We start from the raw sequence: 23,125 nt of genomic DNA, 5'->3' as shown, positions 1-23,125 counted from the left end.
CTTCTGACTCCCAGTTCTGTGCTCTACCAACTAACTGGGGCATGATGACTTGAGAAAAAAGGTGGAGGACAAAAGATTCATTCATTCATTCAATCGTATTTATTGAGCGCTTACTGTGTGCAGAGCACTGTACTAAGTGCTTGGGAAGTACAAGTCGGCAACATAGAGAGACAGTCCCTACCCAACAATGGGCACACAGTCTAGAAGGGGGAGACAGACAACAAAATAAACCATGATCAGAAGTCTCTGTGGGGGAACAGGACAGATTTGGGTGTGTGTGTAGGAGAGAGAGCAGGTAAGGAGGTCGCAATCATTGAGTGGAATTTTTGAGTTGGGGAGAATGGAGATTGGAGGAGGGGAAAAATACAGTGCCATGCATAGATCCCGTGTGGTTCATTCATTTGTATTTATTGAGCGCTTACTCAATAAATACAAATGAATGAACCAACGGGATCTCCTCACTGTGCCTTGTTCTCGCCTGTCCCGCCGTCAACCCCTGACCCATGTCCTCCCCCTGGCCTGGAATGCTCTCAATCAATCAATCAATCAATCGTATTTATTGAGCGCTTACTGTGTGCACAGCAGTGTACTAAGCGCTTGGGAAGTACAAGTTGGCAACATATAGAGACAGTCCCTACCCAACAGTGGGCTCACAGTCTAGAAGGGGGAGACAGAGATCAAAACCCTCCGCACATCTGCCAAGCTAGCTCTCTTCCTCCCTTCAAAGACCTACTGAGAGCTCACCTCCTCCAGGAGGCCTTCTCAGACTGAGCCCCCTCCTTCCTCTCCCCCTCCTCCCCCTCCCCATCCCCCCACCTTACCTCTTTCTCCTCCCCATCCCCCGCCTTACCTCCTTCCCCTTCCCACAGCACCTGTATATATGTATATATGTTTGCACATATTTATTACTCTATTTATTTACTTTACTTGTACATATTTATTCTATTTATTTTATTTTGTTAACATGTTTTGTTTTGTTGTCTGTCTCCTCCTCCTAGACTGTGAGCTCGCTGTTGGGTAGGGACCATCTCTATATGTTACCAACTTGTACTTCCAAGCGCTTAGTAAAGTGCTCTGCATACAGTAAGGGCTCAATAAATGCAATTGAATGAATGAATACTGTGTGCGAAGCACTGAACTCAGCACTTGGGAAAGTACAGTAGAACAACAGACACATTCCCTGCCCACATCGAGCTCACAGTCTAGAGGGGGAGAGAGACAGACATTAATATCCATAAATAAATTACAGATATATAAATATATGTTGTGGGGTTGAAAGGGAGGATGAATGAAGGGAGCAAGTCAGGGTGATGCAGACAGGAGTGGGAGAAGAGGAGAGCTTAGTCAGGGAAGGCTTCTTGGAGGAGATGGGCCTTCAATAAGGCTGTGAAGTGGGGGAAAGCAATTATCTGTCTGATATGAGGAGGGAGGTGGATGGGAAACCACTGAAGTTTCTTGAGGAGTGGAGGTACATGGTCTGAATATTTCTGAAGGAAAACGATTGGGGAAGCAGAGTGGATTAGGGACTGGAGTTGGGAGAGGCAGGAGGTCAGTGAGGAGGCTGATACAGTAATCAAGATGGGCTAGGGTAAGTGCTTGCATTAATGTGGTAGCAGTTCGGATGGAGAGGAAGGGGCAGTTTTTAGCCATGCTGTGAAGGTGGAATTGACAGGATTTAGTAATGGCTTGAATATGTGCGTTGAATGAGAGAGAGAAGTCAAGGATAATGCCAAGGTTGTGGGCTTGTGAGACAGGAAGAATGTGAGAGGAAGGACAGGGTTTGGGTGGGAAGATAAGTTCAGTTTTAGCCATATTAAAATTGGAGGCGATGGGAGGACATCCAAGTAGTAGTAATAATAATAATAGTATTTGTTAAGTGCTTACTAAATAATAATAATAATGGGGTTTATTAAGGGCTTACTATGTGCCAAGCACTGATCTAAGCACTGGGGCAGATACAAGGTAATCAAGTTGTCCCATGTGGGGCTCAATGTCTTAATCCCCGTTTTCCAAATGAGGTAACTGAGGCACAGAGAAGTTACATGACTTGCCCAAGGTCACACAGCAGATGAGTGGTGGAGCCGGGATTAGAACCCACATCCTCTGACTCCCAAGTCTGTGCTCTTTCCACTAAATCAGGCTGCTTCTCTAGAGATGTCTTAAAGGCAGGAGGAAAGGCAAGACTGCAGAGAGGGAGAGAGACGAGGGCTGGAGATGGAGATTTGGGAGTCATCTGCGTAGAGTTGATAATAGAAGCCGTGTGAGTGAATGAGGTTTCCAAGGGAGTCAGTGTAGATGGAGAATAGAAGGGGGCCCAGAATTGAAGGTTAGTGGGTGGGAGGCAGAGGAGGAGCCCGTGAAAGAGACTGGGAATGAACAATCAGAAAGATAAGAGGAGAACCAGGAGAGGACAGTGACAGTGAAGCCGAGGTTAGATATTGTTTCCAGGAGAAGGGGGTGGGCCACAGTGTCGAAGGCAGCTGAGAGGTTAAGGAGGATTAAGATGGAGTAGAGCCTGTTGAATTTGGCAAGAAGGTGGTCCTTGGCGGCCTTTATTAATAATAATAATAATAATAATGAGGGCGGTTTCTGTGGAGTGAAGAGGATGGAAGCCTGATTGGAGCTGGTCAAGGAGAGAATTGGAGGAGAGGAATTTGAGATAGTGGGTGTAGACGACTCGCTAAAGGGGTTTGGAGAGGAATGGGAGGAGGGAGCTGGGGCGATAACTGGAGGGAGTCGTGAGGTCAAAAAAGGTGTTTTTTTTTTAGGATGGGGAGATATGGGCATTTTTAAAAGCAATGGGGAAAAAGCCATTGGAGAATGAACATTTGAAGATGGCAGTTAAGGAGTGAAGTTGGGAGGGGGCGAATGTTTCGATGGGGTGCGAAGGAGTAGGGTCGGATGTGCAGGTGGAGGGGGTGGATTTTGAGAAGAGGCAGGAGACTGCCTCTAGAGATACTGCTGGGAAAGATGAGGTGAAGTGCGGTGAAGGCAGAGGAGGAACTAGAATTCAGGTCTCTTAATTCCACTGGTGACCTGTAGCGAGGTGGGTTTATAATTAACAACAGCTGGCCGACGACTACTCGTGAAATTACTTGTGACCCGATGGGACTGTCCCGTCATTATTCATTTCATTTCTAATGGTGGCAAATAACTTTACCATTCCTGAGAAGCAGCTGGGCCTAGTAGAAAGAGCCTGGGGCCTGGGAGGCGAAGGATCTGGGTTCATTCATTCATTCAATAATATTTATTGAGCACTTACTGTGTGCAGAGAACTGTACTAAGCATTTGGGAAGTACAAATCGTCAACCTATGGAGATGGTCCCTACCCAACAATGGGCTCACAGTCTAGAAATCTGGTTCTAATCCAGCTCTGCCACTTGCCTCCTGTGTGACTTTGAGCAAGTTACTTAAACGTCTCTGTACTTCAGTTTCCTCCTCTCTAAAATGAGGATTAAATCCCACTCCCTCCTACTTCAACTACGAGCCCCACGTGGGACAGGTACTGTGTCTGCTGCGTATATGTGTGCCTGTATTTTGTATTTATAACAGAGCTTCGTACAGTGCTTGGCAAAGAGTAAATACTTAAGTACCACAGTAATAATAATGACTAAAAAGCTTTTGCTACCTCTTTGTGTCATCTCACAAGGCTGAAAAGTGCTTACCCACTTGAGGTCTAGAGACTTGGTGAGTTTCATTTATGGCAGAAGTAAGCTTCTCCCTTTCCCCATCCCCCTGCCTTACCTCCTTCCCCTCCCCACAGCACCTGTATATATGTTTGTACATATTTATTACTCTATTTTACTTGTACATATTCTATTTATTTTGTTAATATGTTTTGTTTTGTTGTATGTCTCCCCCTTCTAGACTGTGAGCCTGCTGTTGGGTAGGCACCGTCTCTATATGGTGCCAACTCACTTCCCAAGTGCTTAGTACAGTGCTCTGCACACAGTAAGCTCTCAATAAATACGATTGAATGAATGAAGAATTGGTTCTTACCCTGTGTATTGTGGTTGTTTTAATCTGAGTTATATAATAATTTTGGAATTTGTTAAACGCTTGCTATGTGCAAAGCACTGTTCTAAGCACTTGGGAGGATGCCAGGTGATCAGGTTGTCCCATGTGGGGCCCACAATCTTAATCCCTATTTTCCAGATGAGGTAACTGAGACACAGAGAAGTTTAAGTGACTTGCCCAAAGTCACACAGCCGACAAGTGGCAGAGCGGGGATTTGAACCCATGACCTCCTACTCCCAAGCCCGGGCTCTTTCCACTGAGCCACGCTAAGTAGTCTTCTTCAAAAGGGTATTTTTTATATTACTTTTTTTTTTGGTATTTGGTGTGTTGCAAGGTTCGGCTCTAAAATCTTCCTGTCTCCGTTTGCTGTCTTTGATCCCGGTCAAAAAAGAAGAACCAAAAAGAGACCTGAATAGGATATACCAGGTCAATCAAATTCTCACCCAACGGCTTCCCCTTAAATTCAAATCAGGCCATAAATAACACCCATTTGCATGAGGTCCTAGTCTCAACATGACATGACCCGCTTTTAGCTGAGGAATCATGAGACCCTCATCTTCCTGGTGGTGAGTCTGTGTGGTTTGGTTTTCTTTTTTTCCCCACCCTTCTCAATAATAATATTGAGAAACTATTCTCTTGACCTTTCACAGAGACTTTCTCAGACTGGTAATGGAATGAGAGGCTGTTTTTGTTGCGAGACCAGTCTGCTGTATTGTGCAGGATTAAAAAAAAAAGATTGACAGCTGGAAACATATCTTTGGAGTAGGAATAAAAGTATCTGTTGAGCACACATTGGGTGGCAATGCACTGTACTGAGCGCTAGGGAAAGAACAACCGAAATCCAGACTCATTTCCAGTCCGTGAGGTATTATAATCAATCCACGAGACAGTGTATGTGTGTGGGGGTGTGTGTATTCAATCAATCAATCAATCAATCGTATTTATTGAGCGCTTACTATGTGCAGAGCACTGTACTAAGCGCTTGGGAAGTACAAATTGGCAACACATAGAGAAAGTCCCTACCCAACAGTGGGCTCACAGTCTAAAAAGTGGGCTCACAGTCTAAAAATGTGTATTCATTTGTATTGAATGTGTATTGAATGTGTATTCATTCAATCGTATTTATTGAGTGCTTACTGTGTGCAGAGCACTGTACTATGTGTATTATAATCAATCCACGAGACAGTGTATGTGTGTGGGGGGTGCGTGTATTCATTCAATTGTATTTATTGAGCGCTTACTGTGTGCAGAGCACTGTACTATGTGTATTATAATCAATCCACAAGACAGTGTATGTGTTTGGGTGTGGGTGTATTCATTGTCGTATTTATTGAGCTCTTACTGTGTGCAGAGCACTGTACTATGTATATGATGACCTGAAACCTGTCCACATGTTTTCTTTTGTCTGTCTCCCCGCTTCCAGACTGTGAGCCCATTGTTGGGTAGGGACCGTCTCTGTTTGTTGCCGACTTGTACTTCCCAAGCGCTTAGTACAGTGCTCTGCACACAGTAAGTGCTTAATAAATACGAATGAATGTATGTTTGATGGTATTTAAGCGCTTAGTATGTGCCAGGCACTACAGTAAGTGATGGAGTAAATGCAAGCTAATGGGATTGGACACAGTCCCTGCCCCACATGGGGCTCACAGTCTTAATCCTCATTTTACAGATGAGGGCACTGAGGCACAGAGAGAGTAAGTGACTTGCCCAAGGTCACCCAGCAGACAGATGGAGACAGGATCAGAACCCGGGTCCTCCTGACTCTCAGGCCTCTGTTCTACCTAGTAGGCCATGCTGCTTCTCCTAAATCTCCTTTCTCATACTCTCAGGAACCTTTCATCCAGTGCTATTTACCGAGTTTGTTCTCAATAAATAATATTAATCAGTGGGAGTGGTGAATCGAATGGTTTGCTATCTGTGAGAAGGAAGCCAAATTCTATTTGAAACCACCCTTGGATCACATGTTAGTGTGTGGAGAAGCAGCGTGCCTAGTGGATAGAGCACGCTCCTGGGAGTCAGAAGGACCTGGGTTCTAATCCTGACTCTGCCACTTGTCCTCTGAATGACCTTGGGAAAGTCACCTCACTTCTCTGTGCCTCAAGTGCCTCATCTGTAAATACAGATTCATTGCCCATTCTCCCCCATCTCAGACTGTGAGCCCCATGTGGGACATGGACTTGTGTCCAACCTGATTATCTATAATAATAATAATAATAATAATAATAATAATAATAATAATGTTGGTATTTGTTAAGTGCTTACTATGTGCCAAGCACTGTTCTAAGCGCTAGGGTAGATAGAAGATAATCAGATGATCCCACGTGGGGCTTAGTCTTCATCTCCATTTTACAGATGAGGTAACTGAGGCCCAGAGAAGTTAAGTGGCTTGCTCAAGGTCACACAATTGACAAGTGGTGGAGGCAGGATTAGAACCCATGACCTCTGACTCCAAAGCTCGGGCTCTTTCCACTAAGCCATGCTGCCCAGCATCTAATACAGTGCTTGGCACATAATAGGTAATTGATGTGCCACGATTAGTACTATCATTGTGATTTTTATGAATAATATTCTGCACTATTATCATTATTACTGTCACTATTAACGATAGAGCAATGAAATTTGGGATTCTGTAGGTAGTGAGTTTCCATGGGTTGAAGAAATTATGCTTGATGAGACTCACTGATATGAGGTGACACTGAGATCCTATAGCTATAGCTATTAAATTATAGTTATAATTATTATATATTTATATATTTAATAATATATGTTAATATATTATATTATAGCTATAATTCCATTTGTTCTGATGATTTTGACACCTGTCTACATGTTTTGTTCCATTGTCCATCTCCCCCTTCTAGTCTGTGAGCCCGTTGCTGGGTAGGGATTGTCTCTATATGTTGCCGACTTGTATTTCCCAAGCACTTAGTACAGTGCTCAGCACAAAGTAAGCGCTCAATAAATGCAACTGAATGAATGAATGAATCCTCTTGCCCGGGTCTGCATCAGTCTTGTGGACCGCACAAGTCCTATGCGTAGCAGCCTGGCAGAGTGGATAGAGCCCCGGGCTGGGAGACAGAAGGTCATGGGTTCTAATCCCACCTCCGCCACTTGTCTGTTGTGTGAGCTTGGGCGAGTCACTTCAGTTCTCTGGGCCTCAGTTCCCTCATCTGTGAAATGGGGATTCAGTATCTGCTCTCTCTCCTACTTAGGCTGGGAGTCCCATGTGGGACCTGATTATCTTGTATCATCATCAATCGCATTTATTGAGTGCTTACTATGTGCAGAGCACTGTACTAAGCGCTTGGGAAGTACAAATTGGCAACATATAGAGACAGTCCCTACCCAACAGTGGGCTCACAGTCTAAAAGGGGGAGACAGAGAACAAAACCAAACATACTAACAAAATAAAATAAATAGAATAGATATGTACAAATAAATTAAATAAATAAATAGAGTGAAAAAAATATGTACAAACATATATACATATATACAGGTGCTGTGGGGAAGGGAGGGAGGTAAGATGGGGGGATGGAGAGGGGGACGAGGGGGAGAGGAAGGAAGGGGCTCAGTCTGGGAAGGCCTCCTGGAGAAGGTGAGCTCTCAGCAGGGCCTTGAAGGGAGGAAGAGAGCTAGCTTGGCGGATGGGCAGAGGGAGGGCATTCCAGGCCCGGGGGATGACGTGGGCCGGGGGTCGATGGTGGGACAGGCGAGAGTGAGGTACGGTGAGGAGATCAGCGGTGGAGGAGCGGAGGGTGCGGACTGGGCAGTAGAAGGAGAGAAGGGAGGTGAGGTAGGAGGGGGCCAGGGGATGGACAGCCTTGAAGCCCAGGGTGAGGAGTTTCTGCCTGATGCGCAGATTGATTGGTAGCCACTGGAGATTTTTGAGGAGGGGAGTAACATGCCCAGAGCGTTTCTGGACAAAGACAATCCGGGCAGCAGCATGAAGTATGGATTGAAGTGGAGAGAGACACGAGGATGGGAGATCGGAGAGAAGGCTGATGCAGTAGTCCAGACGGGATAGGATGAGAGCTTGAATGAGCAGGGTAGCGGTTGGGATGGAGAGGAAAGGGCGGATCTTGGCAATGTTGTGGAGCTGAGACTGGCAGGTTTTGGTGACGGCTTGGATGTGAGGAGTGAATGAGAGAGCGGAGTCGAGGATGACACCAAGGTTGCGGGCTTGTGAGACGGGAAGGATGGTAGTGCCGTCAACAGAGATGGGAAAGTCAGGGAGAGGGCAAGGTTTGGGAGGGAAGACAAGGAGTTCAGTCTTCGACATGTTGAGCTTTAGGTGGCGGGCAGACATCCAAATGGAAGTGCTTAGTACAGTGCTCTGCACATAGTAAGCGCTCAATAAATACGATTGATGATGATGATGATGATGTCCTGAAGGCAGGAGGAGATGCGAGCCTGGAGAGAGGGGGAGAGAGCAGGGGCAGATATGTAGATCCGGGTGTCATCAGCATAGAGATGATAGTTGAAGCCGTGGGAGCGAACGAGGTCACTAAGGGAGTGCGTGTAGATTGAGAACAGAAGGGGACCAAGCACTGAACCTTGGGGAACCCCCACAGTGAGAGAATGGGAGGGGGAGGAGGAGCCTGCAAAAGAGACTGAGAAAGAACGACCGGAGAGGTAAGAGGAGAACCAGGAGAGGATGGAGTCTGTGAAGCCAAGGTCAGATAGAGTGTTGAGAAGAAGGGGGTGGTCCACAGCATCAAAGGCAGCTGAGAGGTCGAGGAGGATTAGGACAGAGTAGGAGCCGTTGGATTTGGCAAGCAGGAGGTCATCGGTGACCTTTGAGAGGGCAGTTTCCGTGGAATGTAGGGGACGGAAGCCAGACTGGAGGAGGTTGAGGAGAGAGTTATTATTGAGGAATTTTAGGCAGCGAGTGTAGACAACTCGTTCAAGGAGTTTGGAAAGGAATGGTAGGAGGGATATGGGACGATAACTAGAAGGTGAGGTGGGGTCAAGAGAGGGTTTTTTTAGGATGGGTGAGACATGGGCATGTTTGAAGGCAGAGGGGAAGGAACCAGTGGAGAGTGAGCGGTTGAAGATGGAAGTTAAGGAGGGGAGAAGGGATGGAGCGAGAGATTTCATAAGATGAGAGGGAATGGGGTCAGAAGCACAGGTGGCCGGAGTAGCACTTGAGAGGAGGGAGGAGAGCTCCTCCTCTTGTATCTCTCCCTGTGCTTATTACAGTGCTTGGCACACAGTAAGTGCTTAACAAATATAAGTATTATTATCATTAGTGTTATTGCTATTAGTATTACTTACCACTATGATTGCCAGCCAGTCAATAGTATTAATTGAGCACTTACTGTCTGGAGAACACTGACCTAAGCACTAAGACCTAAGACCTAAGCAAAATAACAATAAACAGTCACATTCCCTGCTTACAACTACTGTTATCACTATTACTATTACCATTATTATTACTTTGATTATGGTTACTATTTCTGCTACTGCTTACCATGTGCAGTAATTACTATCACTACTACTGTCGTTACTATTATTATTACTATTGTTACTATTATTTACACCTGTCTACTTGTTTTGTTTTTGTTGTCTGTCTCCCCCTTCTAGACTGTGAGACTGTTGTTGGGTAGGGACCGTCTCTGTATGCTGCTGACTTGTACTCTCCCAAGCGCTTAGTACAGTGCTCTGCACACAGTAGCATTCAATAAATACGAATGAATGAATGAAAATGTTGCTGATTGGTACTTCCCAAACGCTTAGTACAGTGCTCTGCACACAGTAAGCGCTTAATAAATACGATTGATTGAATGAATGACTATTACCATTATTACAATTATTATTCTTAATATTATCATTATTACTACTCACATCTCTGTATTTATTGGATTCCCCAGGATGAGAAGGAAGGCTGAGCTTGATTTTTTTTTTTTTTTCTTGTTGCCAAGGGAGAGGTGGGTTTTTTGAATGGAATCCTAGCAGCTTTGCAACAGTTGTTGCTGGGGATAGAGAGTTGCCAGCTGGGTGCTTAGAACAATGCTTTGCACATAGTAAGCGCTTACCAAATGCCATTATTATCATTATTATTATTATTAGCTGATTGTTTCTGGGAGGGAGACAGCTGATGTACATGGATGATTAAAAAAAGATGTCCTTCACTGATCTCATTCATTCATCCAATCGTATTTATTGAGCGCTTGGGAAGTACAAGTTGGGAACATATAGAGACGGTCCCTACCCAACAGTGGGCTCACAGTCTACCAGGGGTAACAGAGAACAAAACCAAACATATTAATAAAATAAATAGAATAGATATGTACAAGTAAAATAAATAGAGTAATAAATATGTACAAACATATATACATATATACAGGTGCTGTGGGGAAGGGAAGGAGGTAAGGCGGGAGGGTGGAGGGAGGAGGAGAGGGAGAGGAAGGAGGGGGCTCAGTGTGGGAAGGCCTCCTGGAGGAGGTGAGCTCTCAGTAGGGCTTTGAAGGGAGGAAGAGAGCGAGCTTGGCGGGTGGGCAGAGGGAGGCCATTCCGGGCCCGGGGGAGGATTTGGGCCGGGGGTCGATGGCGGGACAGGCGAGAACGAGGTACGGTGAGGAGATTAGCGGCGGAGGAGCGGAGGGTGCGGGCTGGGCTGTGAAACCTCTTTCTTGCCTTACCTTCTCAAGGCCTTGCGGGTAGAGCACTGGCCTGGGAGTAAGAAGATAATGGGTTCTCATCCTGGCTTCACCACTTGTCAGCTTTGTGACCTTAGGCAAGTCACTTCTCTGGCCCTCAGTTATCTCATCTGTAAAATGGGGATTAAGACTGTGAGCACCATGAGGGACAGGGACTGTGTCCAACCTGATTAGCTCGTATCTACCCCAGCGTTTAGGACAGTTCTTGACACATAGTAAGTGCTTAAATATATTATTATTATCGTTATTATTACTCTGCAAGTTTGAAGCAGTTTGTCCTCAGTCCTGAAACTCCCTCCCATCCTACCCTCCATATATATATATATATATATATATATATATATATAATAGCATTTATTAAGCGCTTACTATGTGCAAAGCACTGTTCTAAGCACTGGGGAGGATACAAGGTGATCAGGTTGTCCTATGTGGGGCTCACAGTCTTATTCCCCATTTTACAGATGAGGTAACTGAGGCCCAGAGAAGTTAAGTGACTTGTCCAAAGTCACACAGCTGACAAGTGGTGGAGCCTGGATTTGAACCCTTGACCTCTGACTCCAAAGCCTGCACTCTTTCCACTGAGCCACGCTGCTTCTCTATATATGCCAGAACACTAATTCCCCCAACCTTCAAAAGTCTTATTAAAACCATACATCCTCCAAAGAGACTGTGAGCTCACTGTAGTGTAGGGACTGTCTCTATATGTTGCCAACTTGCACTTCCCAAACGCTTAGTACAGTGCTCTGCACACAGTAAGTGCTCAATAAATACGATTGAATGAACGAGGCCATCCCTGACTAAACCCTCATTTTCCCCTACTCCCTCTCCCTTCTGCATAATAATAATGATAATAATAATGGCATTTATTAAGCACTTACTATGTGATCAGGTTGTCTCTTGGAGGGCTCACAGTCTTAATCCCCATTTTATAAATGAGGGAACTGAGGCACAGAGAAGTTAAGTGACTTGCTCAAAGTCACACAGCTGACAAGTGGCAGAGCCGGTATTTGAACCCATGACCTCTGACTCCAAAGCCCGGGCTCTTTCCACTGAGCCATGCTGCTAATAATAGTAATAATAATGGTATTTGTTAAGCGCTTACTATGTGCCAAGCACTGTTTTAAGTGCTGGGGTAGATACAAGGTAATTAGATTATCCCACGTGGGGCTCACAGTCTCAATCCCCAATTTACAGATGAGGTAACTGAGGCACAGAGAAGAATAATAATGAAGGCATTTATTAAGCACTTGCTATGTGCAATGCACTGTTCTAAGCGCTGGGGAGGATACAAGGTAGTCAGGTTGCCCCACATGGGACTCAGTCTTAACCCCCATTTTACAGATGAGGTAACTGAGGCCCAGAGAAGTGAAGTGACTTGCCCAAAGTCACACAGCTGACAATTGGCAGAGTAGGAATTTGAACCCACGATCTCTGACTCCAAAGCCCGGGCTCTTTCCACTGAGCCATGCTGCTTCTCTAGTCCTACATATCCATATCCATAGTACGAAGGAAAACTTAAGTCACTTGCCCAAGGTCACACAGCAGACAAGTGGCAAAACTGGGATTAGAACCCACGACTTAACTTCATAGTCCACCATTAATGATAATAATTGTAGTATTTGTTAAGTGCTTACTATGTGCCAGGCACTGTAGTAGATACAAGCAAAATGGGTTAGACACGGTCCCCATCCCACGTGGGGTTCACAGTCTCAATCCCCACTTTACAGATGAGGTCACTGAGGCCCAGAGAAGTGAAGTGACTTGCCCAAGGTCATGCAGCAGACATGTGTGTGTGTGTGTGTGTGTGTGTGTGTGTGTGTGTGTGTGTGTGTGTATATACACACACATATATATCATGATATATATCATATGTATGTATATGTATGTATATGTATATATATATGCATATGTATATGTATACATGTATACATATATACATATATATACATATGCATACATATAGAGGAGCAGCATGGCTCTGTGGAGAAGAGCACGGGCTTTGGAGTCAGAGGTCATGGGTTCGAATCCCGGCTCTGCCACATGTCTGCTGTGTGACCTTGGGCAAGTCACTTAACTTCTCTGAGCCAGTTACCTCATCTGTAAAATGGGGATTAAGACTGTGAGCCCCAGGTGGGACAACTTGATCACCTTGTATCCACCCCCAGCGCTTAGAACAGTGCTCTGCACATAGTAAGCGCTTAACAAATGCCATCATTATTATGTATACATATATATGTATACATGTATATGTATAAATGTTTGTACGTATTCATTACTCCATTTTACTTGTACATATTCTATTTATTTTATTTGGTTTATATGTTTTGTTTTGTTGTCTGTCTCCCCCTTCTAGACTGCGAGCCCGCTGTTGGGTAGGGACTGTCTCTATATGTTGCAAACTTGTACTTCCCAAGCGCTTAGTACAGTGCTCTGTACACAGTAAGTGCTCAGTAAATACGATTGATTGAATGAATGAATGAATGAATGAAAAGTGGAGGAGTCAGGATTAGAACCCATTACCTTCTGACTCCCAGGCAGGTGCTCTGTCCTCTACACCTGAGCTGCTTCTCTGGCCAAATGATTGCAGAGAGGGTGTGTGTTAGTGATCCTAGCTCTCTGGCTAAAACTATCATTGAAAAGGTGCTCTTAGCAAAGGGAAGCAGCATAATAATAATAATAATGATAGCATTTGTTAAGCGCTTACTATGTGCAAAGCGATGTTCTATGCGCTGGAGAGGTTACAAGGTGATCAGGTTGTCCCACGTGGGGCTCAGTCTTAACCCCCATTTTCCAGATGAGGGAACTGAGGCACAGAGAAGTTAAGTGACTTGCCCAAAGTCACACAGCTGACAATTGGTGGACCGGGATTTGAACCCATGACCTCTGAGTCATTCATTCATTCAATTGTATTTATTGAGCACTTACTGTGTGCAGAGCACTGTACTAAGCGCTTGGGAAGTACAAGTTGGCAACATCTAGAGACGGTCCCTACCCAATAGTGGGCTCACAGTCTAGAAGGGGGAGACAGAACAAAACATATTAACAAAATAAAATAAGTAGAATAAATATGTACATAGAGTAATAAATACGTACAAACGTATATACATATATACAGGCATTGATAGTACGTGTTTAAAGTTCACTGTTACCCTCATCTCAGGGGAGTGAGGAATGATTGGCATGAGTATAAATGAAATATTTAAAGATGGGGTAAGATTTGGAACGCCCACAGCCCGTAAGGGGTGGAGCTGGGATTAGGACACCCAGATCATCATCATCATCATCATCAATCGTATTTATTGAGCGCTTACTATGTGCAGAGCACTGTACTAAGCGCTTGGGAAGTACAAATTGGCAACATATAGAGACAGTCCCTACCCAACAGTGGACTCACAGTCTAGATCTCTGGACTCCCAGGGCGGTGGTCTTTCTATTAGGCCACGCTATTTCTTGGGCCTTAATTCATCCTTTCTGTGTATTATTATATTGCCCTGATCCCTTCACAAGTTCATCGTTCCTTGTCTTCTGGAGAGTGGCATACACCTCACCCAATCAGAACCGATACTGAAATATTTACCTCAGAAAACCACTTAGAGAAGAGACTATGACTGTTGATTTCAATCAACTGCCCGTACCTGTACCTGTCTGCGAGCCTCAGCCCATGCTCTTTCCACTGAGCTACACTGCTTCTCTAAGGGGAAGAGCTCTAGTGGGAAGAGAGCGCACCATGGACTTGAAGTCAGAGGAACTGGGTTCTATTTGTTCACTCTATCGTATTTATTTGGCACTTCTCGTGTGCAGCGCACTGTACTAAGACCTTGGGAGAGTACAATACAGCAATAAACAGGCACCTCACCTCCCTTCTCTCCTTCTCCAGCCCAGCCCGCACCCTCCACTCCTCTGCTGCTGCTAACCTCCTCACTCTACCTCTTTCTCACCTGTCCCGCCGTCGACCCCCCGGCCCACGTCCTCCCCCTGGCCTGGAATGCCCTCCCTCTGCCCATCCGCCAAGCTAGCTCTCTTCCTCCCTTCAAAGCCCTACTAAGAGCTCACCTCCTCCAAGAGGCCTTCCCAGACTGAGCCCCCTTTTTCCTCTCCCCCTCCCCCCAGCCCTACCTCCTCCCCCTCCTCGCAGCACCTGTATATATGTTTGTGCAGATTTATTACTCTATTTGACTTGTACATATTTACTATTCTATTTATTTTGTTATGCTGTGCATATAGCTTTAATTGTATTTGTTCGACGACTTGACACCTGTCCACGTGTTTTGTTTTGTTGTCTGTCTCCCCCTCCTAGACTGTGAGCCCGTTGTTGGGTAGGGACCATCCCTATATACTGCCAACTTGTCCTTCCCAAGTGCTCTGCACACAGTAAGTGCTCAATAAATATGATTGAATGAATGAATGAGTGAATTTCCTGCCCACAACGAGCTTACAGTCTGGAGGCGGGAAGACAGCCATTATTATACCTAAATAAATGATAGATATGGACACAGTGTTGTGGGGCTGGGAGGGAGATGAATTAAGGGAGCAAGTCAGCATGACACAGAAGGGAGTGGGAGAAGAGGAAAGGGAGGCTTAGTTAGGGAAGGCCTTTTGGAGGAGATGGGCCCTGAATAATAATAATAATAATGGCATTTATTAAGTGCTTACTATGTGCAAAGCACTGTTCTAAGTGCTGGGGGGGTTACAAGATGATCAGGTTATCCCACGGGGGGCTCACAGTCTTAACCCCCATTTTACAGATGAAGGAACTGAGGCACAGAGAAGTTAAGTGACTTGCCCAAGGTCACACAGCAGGCAATTGGCGGAGCCAGGATTTGAACCCGTGACCTCTGACTCCAAATCCCGGGCTCTTTCCACTGAGCCACGCTGAATAAGGCTTTGAAGCGGGAGAGAGTCATTGTCAGAGACAGGATGTGGGCCAGGAGTCAGCCCGTGAGATAGACGAGATCGAAGCACAGTGAGAAGGTTGGCATTAGATAAGCGAAGTTTACGGGCTGGGTTGGAGAAAGAGAGTAGAGAGGTGAGGTAGGAAGGCACTTAGTACAGTGCTCTGCCCACAAAGTGCTCAGTAAATATGATTGACTAAAAAATAAGGGGGCAAGGTGATTGACTGCTTTAAAACCAGTGGTGAGGAGTTTTTGTTTGATGTGGAGGTAGATGGGCAATCACTGGAGTTTTTTGAGGCATGGAGAGACCTGTCCTGAACACTTTTTTTGAAAAATGATCCGGGCTTCAGTGTGAAATACGGCCTGGAGTGGGGAGAGGCAGGAGGCTGGGAGGTCAACAAGGTTGCTGATGCAGTAATCCAGGTGGGATAGGATAAGTGGGATAGGATAAGGATAAATAAATAAGATTTATTTAGGATAAATAAAATAAATTTATTTTATTTTGTTAGTACGTTTGGTTTTGTTCTCTGTCTCCCCGTTTTAGACTGTGAGCCCACTGTTGGCTATATGTTGGCTATATGTTGCCAGTTTGTACTTCCCAAGTGCTTAGTACAGTGCTCTGCACATAGTAAGCGCTCAATAAATACGATTGATGATGATGATGATAAGTGCAGCACTGTGGAAAGAGCCTGGGCTTTGGAGTCAGAGGCCATGAGTTCAAATGCCGGCTCCACCAATTGTCTGCTGTGTGACTTTGGGCAAGTCACTTCACTTCTCTGTGAAGTCAAGGCCCTGCTGAGAGCTCACCTCCTCCAGGAGGCCTTCCCAGACTGAGCCCCTTCCTTCCTCTCCCCCTCGTCCCCCTCTCCATCCCCCCATCTTACCTCCTTCCCTTCCCCACAGCACCTGTATATATGTATATATGGTTGTACATATTTATTACTCTATTTATTTATTTATTTCACTTGTACATTTCTATCCTATTTATTTTATTTTGTTGGTATGTTTGGTTCTGTTCTCTGTCTCCCCCTTTTAGACTGTGAGCCCACTGTTGGGTAGGGACTGTCTCTATGTGTTGCCAATTTGTACTTCCCAAGCGCTTAGTACAGTGCTCTGCACATAGTAAGCGCTCAATAAATACGATTGATTGACTGATTGATTCTCTGTGCCTCAGTTCATTCATTCATTCATTCAATCGTATTTATTGAGCGCTTTGTGTGCAGAGCACTGTACTAAGCACTTGGGAAGTACAAGTTGGGATTTGTACTTGTACTCAGTTACCTCATCTGCAAAATGGGGATTAAGACTGTGAGCCCCACGTGGGACAACCTGATTACCTTGTATCTCCCCCCCCCCAACACTTAGAACAGTACTTGGCACATAGTAAGTGCTTAATAAATGCCATCATTATTATTATAAGTGTTTGGATTAATGTGGAAGCAGTTTGGGTGGAGAGGAAAGGGTGGATTTTGGCGATGTTGTGAAGGTGGGACCGACAGGATTTATTGATGGATTGGATATGTGGGTTGAATGAGAGAGAGGAGTCAAGTTTAACACGAAGGTTATGGGCTTGTGATACAGGAAGGATGGAGGTGTCGTCTACAGTGATGGAAAAGTCACGGGAAGGTGAGGGTTTGGGTGGGACGATAAAGAACTCTGTTTTGGCTATGTTACGTCTGAAGTGACGGGAGGACATCCAAGTAGAGGTGTTTTGAAGGCAGGAGGAAAGGCGAGACTGCAGAGAGGGAGAGAGATCAGAGCTGGAATTGGATTATGATTTAACGAGAAGGAGATTTGGGAATCATCGTGTAGAGGTGGTAGTTGAAGCCGTGGGAGGGAATTAATTCTCCAAGGGAGTGGGTGTAGATGGAGAATTAGAAGGGGACCCAGAACTGAGTCTTGAGGGACCCCCACAGTTAGGGGATGGGAGGGGGTGGAGGAGCCCGTGAAGGAGACTGAGAATGAATGGCCAGAAAGATAAGAGGAAAACCAGGAGAGGACGGAGTCCGTGAAGCCAAGGTTGGTAATGTTTCCAAGAGAAGGCACAGTGTCGAAGGCAGCTGAGAGGTCAAGGAATTATGCCCTGCCTGTACTGCCATTAAAAGGAAAATCAGTCCCTCGGGTGTCTTTATTGAGCACTTACTCTGTGCAGAGCCCTGTGCTAAGTGCTTGGAAGAGTGCAGTTGACTTAGCAGACACCACCAGAGTACAACCCCTCAGAGAGCTTACAATCAAGTAGGAATGATGAACGCTAAAATTAATCACTAATAGCAGGAAATGACAGTTTAAGGATATGCACCGACACGTTACTTAATGGGAAGGAGAAGCATCCAAATGCTTTAATGACATGAAAGTTTTGAAGCGGCAGTGGGTGGGAAGGGAAATAGAGGTGAGAGATGATTAAGGAAAGACCTCATGGAGAAGATGTGATTTCACTAGGGCATGGTGGGGAGATGGGAAGAACAGTCATTTGGCAGATTCAAAGAGGGAGGGAGCTCAAGGGGCTGGCTACTGGAGATGAGGGAGCAATCACAGAAGGCCTCCCGGAGGAGGCGGGATTTCAAGAAGGGCGTTGAAGATGGGGAGAGCACTTGGCACATGGGAAAGGGGAGGGAGGGAGGTCCAAGCAGCAGAGAGAGAGCATGACTCAAGTTACTTGATAAAGGGTGAGAATTTTGTTTGAGCGTACAATCGCCCAGACTAGCCAAGGTGCATGGTTTAGTGGAAAAAACCTGGGTTTGGGAGTCAGGGGTCATGGGTTCTAATCCTGACTCCGCCACTTGTCAGCTGTGTGACTTTGGGCAACTCAATTCACTTCTCTGTGCCTCGGTTATCTCATCTGTAAAATGGGGATTGACTGTGAGCCCCACGTGGAACAACCTGATAACCTTATATCTACCCCCAGTGCTTAGAACAGTGATTGGCACATAGTAAGTGCTTAACAAATATCATTATATTATTATTATTATCATTTAGGTGCTCTTCCCTAATTCTCTTTCTGTCCCTTTTCTCCAGGAGAATAGTGCTTGGTCATCACCTTTGGGGAGCTCCTCTCATTCCAGGTTTGGCTTTTGTTCATTTCCCGTCCTCCTCTTCTTAAAGGGAATTCTCCAGGCCCACCAGAAGACTGCCCTCTCATAATCGATCAATAGTGTTTCTTGAGCACTTACCATGTGCAGAACACTGTACTAAGTGCTTGGAAGAGTCCTATATAACAGACTCAGTAATCTTTGGTGTTTAAGTGCTTATTGCATGCAGAGCACTGAGCTAAGTGCTTTCAAGAGTCCAATATAAGTCAGTAATCAGTGGTATCTAGTGGGTGCTTACTGTGTGCAGAGCACTGTACTAAGTGCTTGGGAGAGTCCAATATAACAGACTCAGTAATCTTTGGTGTTTAAGTGCTTATTGCATGCAGAGCACTGTGCTAAGTGCTTTCAAGAGTCCAATATAAGTCAGTAATCAGTGGTATCTATTGGGTGCTTACTGTGTGCAAAGCACTGTACTAAGTGCTTGGGAGAGTCCAATATAAGGGAGTTGGGAATCAATGGTATTTATTGAGCATTTACTGTGGACAGAGCGCTGTGCTAAATGCTTGGAAGAGTTCAATATAAGTCAGTAATCAATCAACCAATGGTATTTATTGAGTGCTTACTGTGCGCAGAGTGCTGTACTAACCGCTTGGGAGAGTTCAATATAACAGTCAGCAATCAATCAACCAATGGTATTTACTGAGCGCTTACTGTGTGCAGAGTGCTGTACTAAGCACTTGGGAGAGTCCAGTATAACAGTTGCTAACCCAGCGCTTAGAACAGTGTTCAGTGCTTAGAACAGTGCTTTGCACATAGTAATCGCTTAACAAATACCATCATTATTATTAATCCGGGAATCAAGGGTATTTACTGAGCGCTACTGTGTGCGGAGCACTGTACTAAGTGCTTGGGAGAGTCCAACGTAACAGAGAGTCAGTAATCAACTGATCAGTGGTATTTATTGAGCGCTTCCTGTGTGCAGAGCACTGTCCTAAGCACTTGGGAGAGTGCAGTAGAATGATAAAACAGACACATTCCCTGCTCCCAAGGAGCTTCCAGTCTTGACTCGGGGGGGTCTTTGGGTTATTTTGCCAGAGCGGATCCGTCCCCCGTCACGGGCTACAACACATCATCTACGGAGAGCGCCGTCACCTCCACCGGTGAGTCACCGGGCCATTCAACCAGTCATTTGTATTTATTGAGCGCTTCCTGTGCGCAGAGCCCTGTACTGAGCGCTTGGCAGCGGACAACCTCCCTCTAGACTGTGAGCTCACTGTGGGCAGGGATTGTCACTGTTTATTGTTGTATCGTACTTTCCTAGCAAAATAGAGCCTGAGCCTGGGCGTCAGAAGGTCATGGGTTCTAATCCCGGCTCCGCCACTCATCTGCCATGTGACCTTGGACTAGTCACTTCAATTCTCAGGGCCTCAGTTTCCTCATCTTAAAAAATGGAGAATAAGGGTGTGAGCCCAATGTGGGACAGGAGCTGCATCTAACCCGATGAACTTGTATCTGCCCCAGCACTTAGAACAGTGCTTGGCACATAGTAAGCGCTTAACAAGTACCATAATTATTTATTATTTCTTTAGTAATAATAATGGTATTTGTTAAGCGCTTACTATGTGCAAAGCACTGTTCTAAGCGCTGAAAAAAAATCAGGTTGTCCCATGGGGGGTTCACAGTCTTAATCCCCATTTTACAGATGAGGGAACTGAGGCACAGAGAAGTGAAGTGACTTTCCCAAAGTCACACAGCTGACAATTGGCAGAGTCGGGATTCAAACCCATGACCCCTGACTCCAAAGCCCCCTGCTCTTTCCACTGAGCCACGCTGCTTAGTAAAGTGCTCTGCACGCAGTAAGTGCTTAATAAATACAATGGAATGAATTGAATAAATACAAAAGGACAGTAAACGGACACATTCCCTGGCCACCAGGAGCTTACAGTCTAGAGGGGAAGACAGATGTGAATAGAAACGAATAAATGATAGATCTGGACATCAATCAATCAATCAATCATATTTATTGAGCGCTTACTGTGTGCAGAGCACTGTACTAAGCGCTTGGGAAGTACAAGTCAGCAACACATAGAGACAGTCCCTACCCAACAGCGGGCTCACAGTCTAGAAGGGGGAGACAGAGAACAAAACCAAACATGCTAACAAAATAAAATAAGTAGAATAGATATGTACAAGATAAATAAATAAATAGAGTAATAAATATGTACAAACATATATACAGGTGCTGTGGGGAAGGGAAGAATGAATAAATGAATAGCAGGGACTGCATCCATCAGTGGTGCGGGGCTGGGAGGGGGCATGAAGAAAGGGAGTAAGTCAAATAAACAGACACATTCCCTGCCCATAAGGAGCTTACAGTCTAGAGGGGAAGACAGATGTGAATAGAAACGACATCAGTGGTGTGGGGCTGGGAGGGGGCATGAAGAAAGGGAGTAAAGAGTCTAAACTCTGTCCACTCGGATTCCGCAGATTCCGACTCGGATGTGCTGACGCTGACCGTGGCCCCCAGCGATCTGGATTCCCAGCCTCCGGAGGAGGAAGGACGGACACCTCCCCTCTCCCGCAGCCCGACAGAGAGCCGAAGTAAAACGTGAACTAGGATCACGGAGTATTTCCCTTTGAGGGTTCCGCGTTCTAGACTGTATATTCCCCAAGGGCAGGGATCCTGTTTACGAGCGCCATTGTACCCGCCCCAGAAAACATTTGGTACAGTGCTTTGCAGAGCAAAAGCCCAAGAAAATTCACTATACCATTGAAATCCGCCAACTCTATAGTACTGTACTTTGTCAAAGTCTCGGTACAGTGCTCTGCAGAGCAAACGTTCAAAAATAAAAATAACATTTAAATCTACCAACTTGACTGTATTGTACTATTCCAAGCGCTCAGTCCAATGCTCTGCAGAGCCAACACACAATAAAAACCATATCATTCGAATCTACCAATTTGCCTGGCACATAGCATCATCATCATCAATCGTATTTATTGAGTGCTTACTGTGTGCAGAGCACTGTACTAAGCGCTTGGGAAGTACAAGTTGGCAACATATAGAGACAGTCCCTACCCAACAGTGGGCTCACAGTCTAAAAGACTAGCAAGCACTTAACAAATGCAATTATTATTATTATTACTATTGGAATAGTGACTGTTGGGTGGCTATGACTTGGATGTATTGTAAGTTGATTGGTTTCACCTCCCTCCCTTCCCCACAGCACCTGTATATATGTATATATGTTTGTACATATTTTTTTACTCTATGTATTTATTTATTTAATTTATTTGTACATATCTATTCTATTTATTTTATTTTGTTAGTATGTTTGGTTTTGTTCTCTGTCTCCCCCTTTTAGACTGTGAGCCCACTGTTGGGTAGGGACTGTCTCTATATGTTGCCAATTTATACTTCCCAAGCGCTTGGTACAGTGCTCTGCACATAGTAAGCGCTCAATAAATACGATTGATGATGATGATGATGATGATGGTTCCCCAAAGCCCATTTTGATTGGCGTCTTTTGTAGATTAACCGCTCCGTTACTGCCTATAATTGCCTCCCCTTACCTTTTCCGCTTTTCCATTTTTTCCTCGGGCACAGACCTCGCTAATGAAAACACTCCCCTCCCGGCTTCCCCGGCTGAGGATCAAGCGGCATTAAACGTGGTAAGGAAATCTACCTGTAGTTGTGGAAATGCTAATTGAGTTCCCCCTTCAAGAAATTAATCAATGACATTTATTGGATGCTTACTGCGTGCAGAGCACTGTGCTGAACACCGGGGAGAGGACAGTGGACTGGACTTGGGAGAGGAGATACCTTTTCTGCAGAATCTTACAAGCCATTTGTTCCAGTTCTGGGTCTCCAACTAAACCCACTCTCTTGGAGAACTCATTTGCTCCCGTGGCTTCTCCCTTGCAGAGCACTGTACTAAACGTTTGGGATAGTACAATGCAAAAATAAAAACATTCCCTGCCCACAACGAAGTGGGAGGGGGAAAGAACAGAGGGAGCAAGTCAGGGCAATGCAAAAGGAAATGGAAGAAGAAAAATGGGGGGGCTTAGTCAGGGAGGACTTCCTGACCAGAATATTGAAGAAGCAGCGTGGCTCAGTGAAAAGAGCCCGGGCTTTGGAGTCAGAGGTCATGGGTTCAAATCCCGGCTCCACCAAATGTCTGTTGTGTGACCTTGGGCAAGTCACTTAACTTCTCTGAGCCTGAGTTACCTCATCTGTAAAATGGGGATTGATTTGTGAGCCCCACGTGGGGCAACTTGATCACCTTGTATCCCCCCCAGCACTTAGAACAGTGCTCTGCACATAGTAAGCGCTTAACAAGTGTCATCATTATTGTTATTATTATTATTATATTGGCAGTTCAGATGGGAGAGGAAGGAATGGATTCTGGAGATGTCATGACGGTAGAAGTGACAGGATTTGGTGACTGGATGTGTGGACACGAAGATAATGCCAAGGCTGTGGGTTTGGGAGACGGGGATGGTGGTATTGTCTACAGTAATGGGAAAG

The 23,125-nt window shown here is 45.3% G+C and overlaps 1 protein-coding gene across 1 annotated transcript in view; it reads left to right on the top strand.

Annotated features, from left to right (window-relative positions):
- IRAG2 (inositol 1,4,5-triphosphate receptor associated 2) overlaps nucleotides 1-23,125 on the top strand; it is a 224,946-nt gene that overhangs the window by 147,761 nt on the left and 54,060 nt on the right. The window contains exons 20-23 of the mRNA XM_038771719.1: nucleotides 18,584-18,630; nucleotides 19,693-19,757; nucleotides 21,085-21,198; nucleotides 22,205-22,269. Coding sequence (XP_038627647.1) covers nucleotides 18,584-18,630; nucleotides 19,693-19,757; nucleotides 21,085-21,198; nucleotides 22,205-22,269 — 291 coding nt within the window. The remainder of the gene's footprint in view (nucleotides 1-18,583; nucleotides 18,631-19,692; nucleotides 19,758-21,084; nucleotides 21,199-22,204; nucleotides 22,270-23,125) is intronic.

This window comes from Tachyglossus aculeatus, chromosome 2 (genome assembly GCF_015852505.1).
Source record: "Tachyglossus aculeatus isolate mTacAcu1 chromosome 2, mTacAcu1.pri, whole genome shotgun sequence".
NCBI classification, from domain to species: domain Eukaryota; kingdom Metazoa; phylum Chordata; class Mammalia; order Monotremata; family Tachyglossidae; genus Tachyglossus; species Tachyglossus aculeatus.
This window is presented reverse-complemented; position numbering and strand designations above follow the sequence as displayed.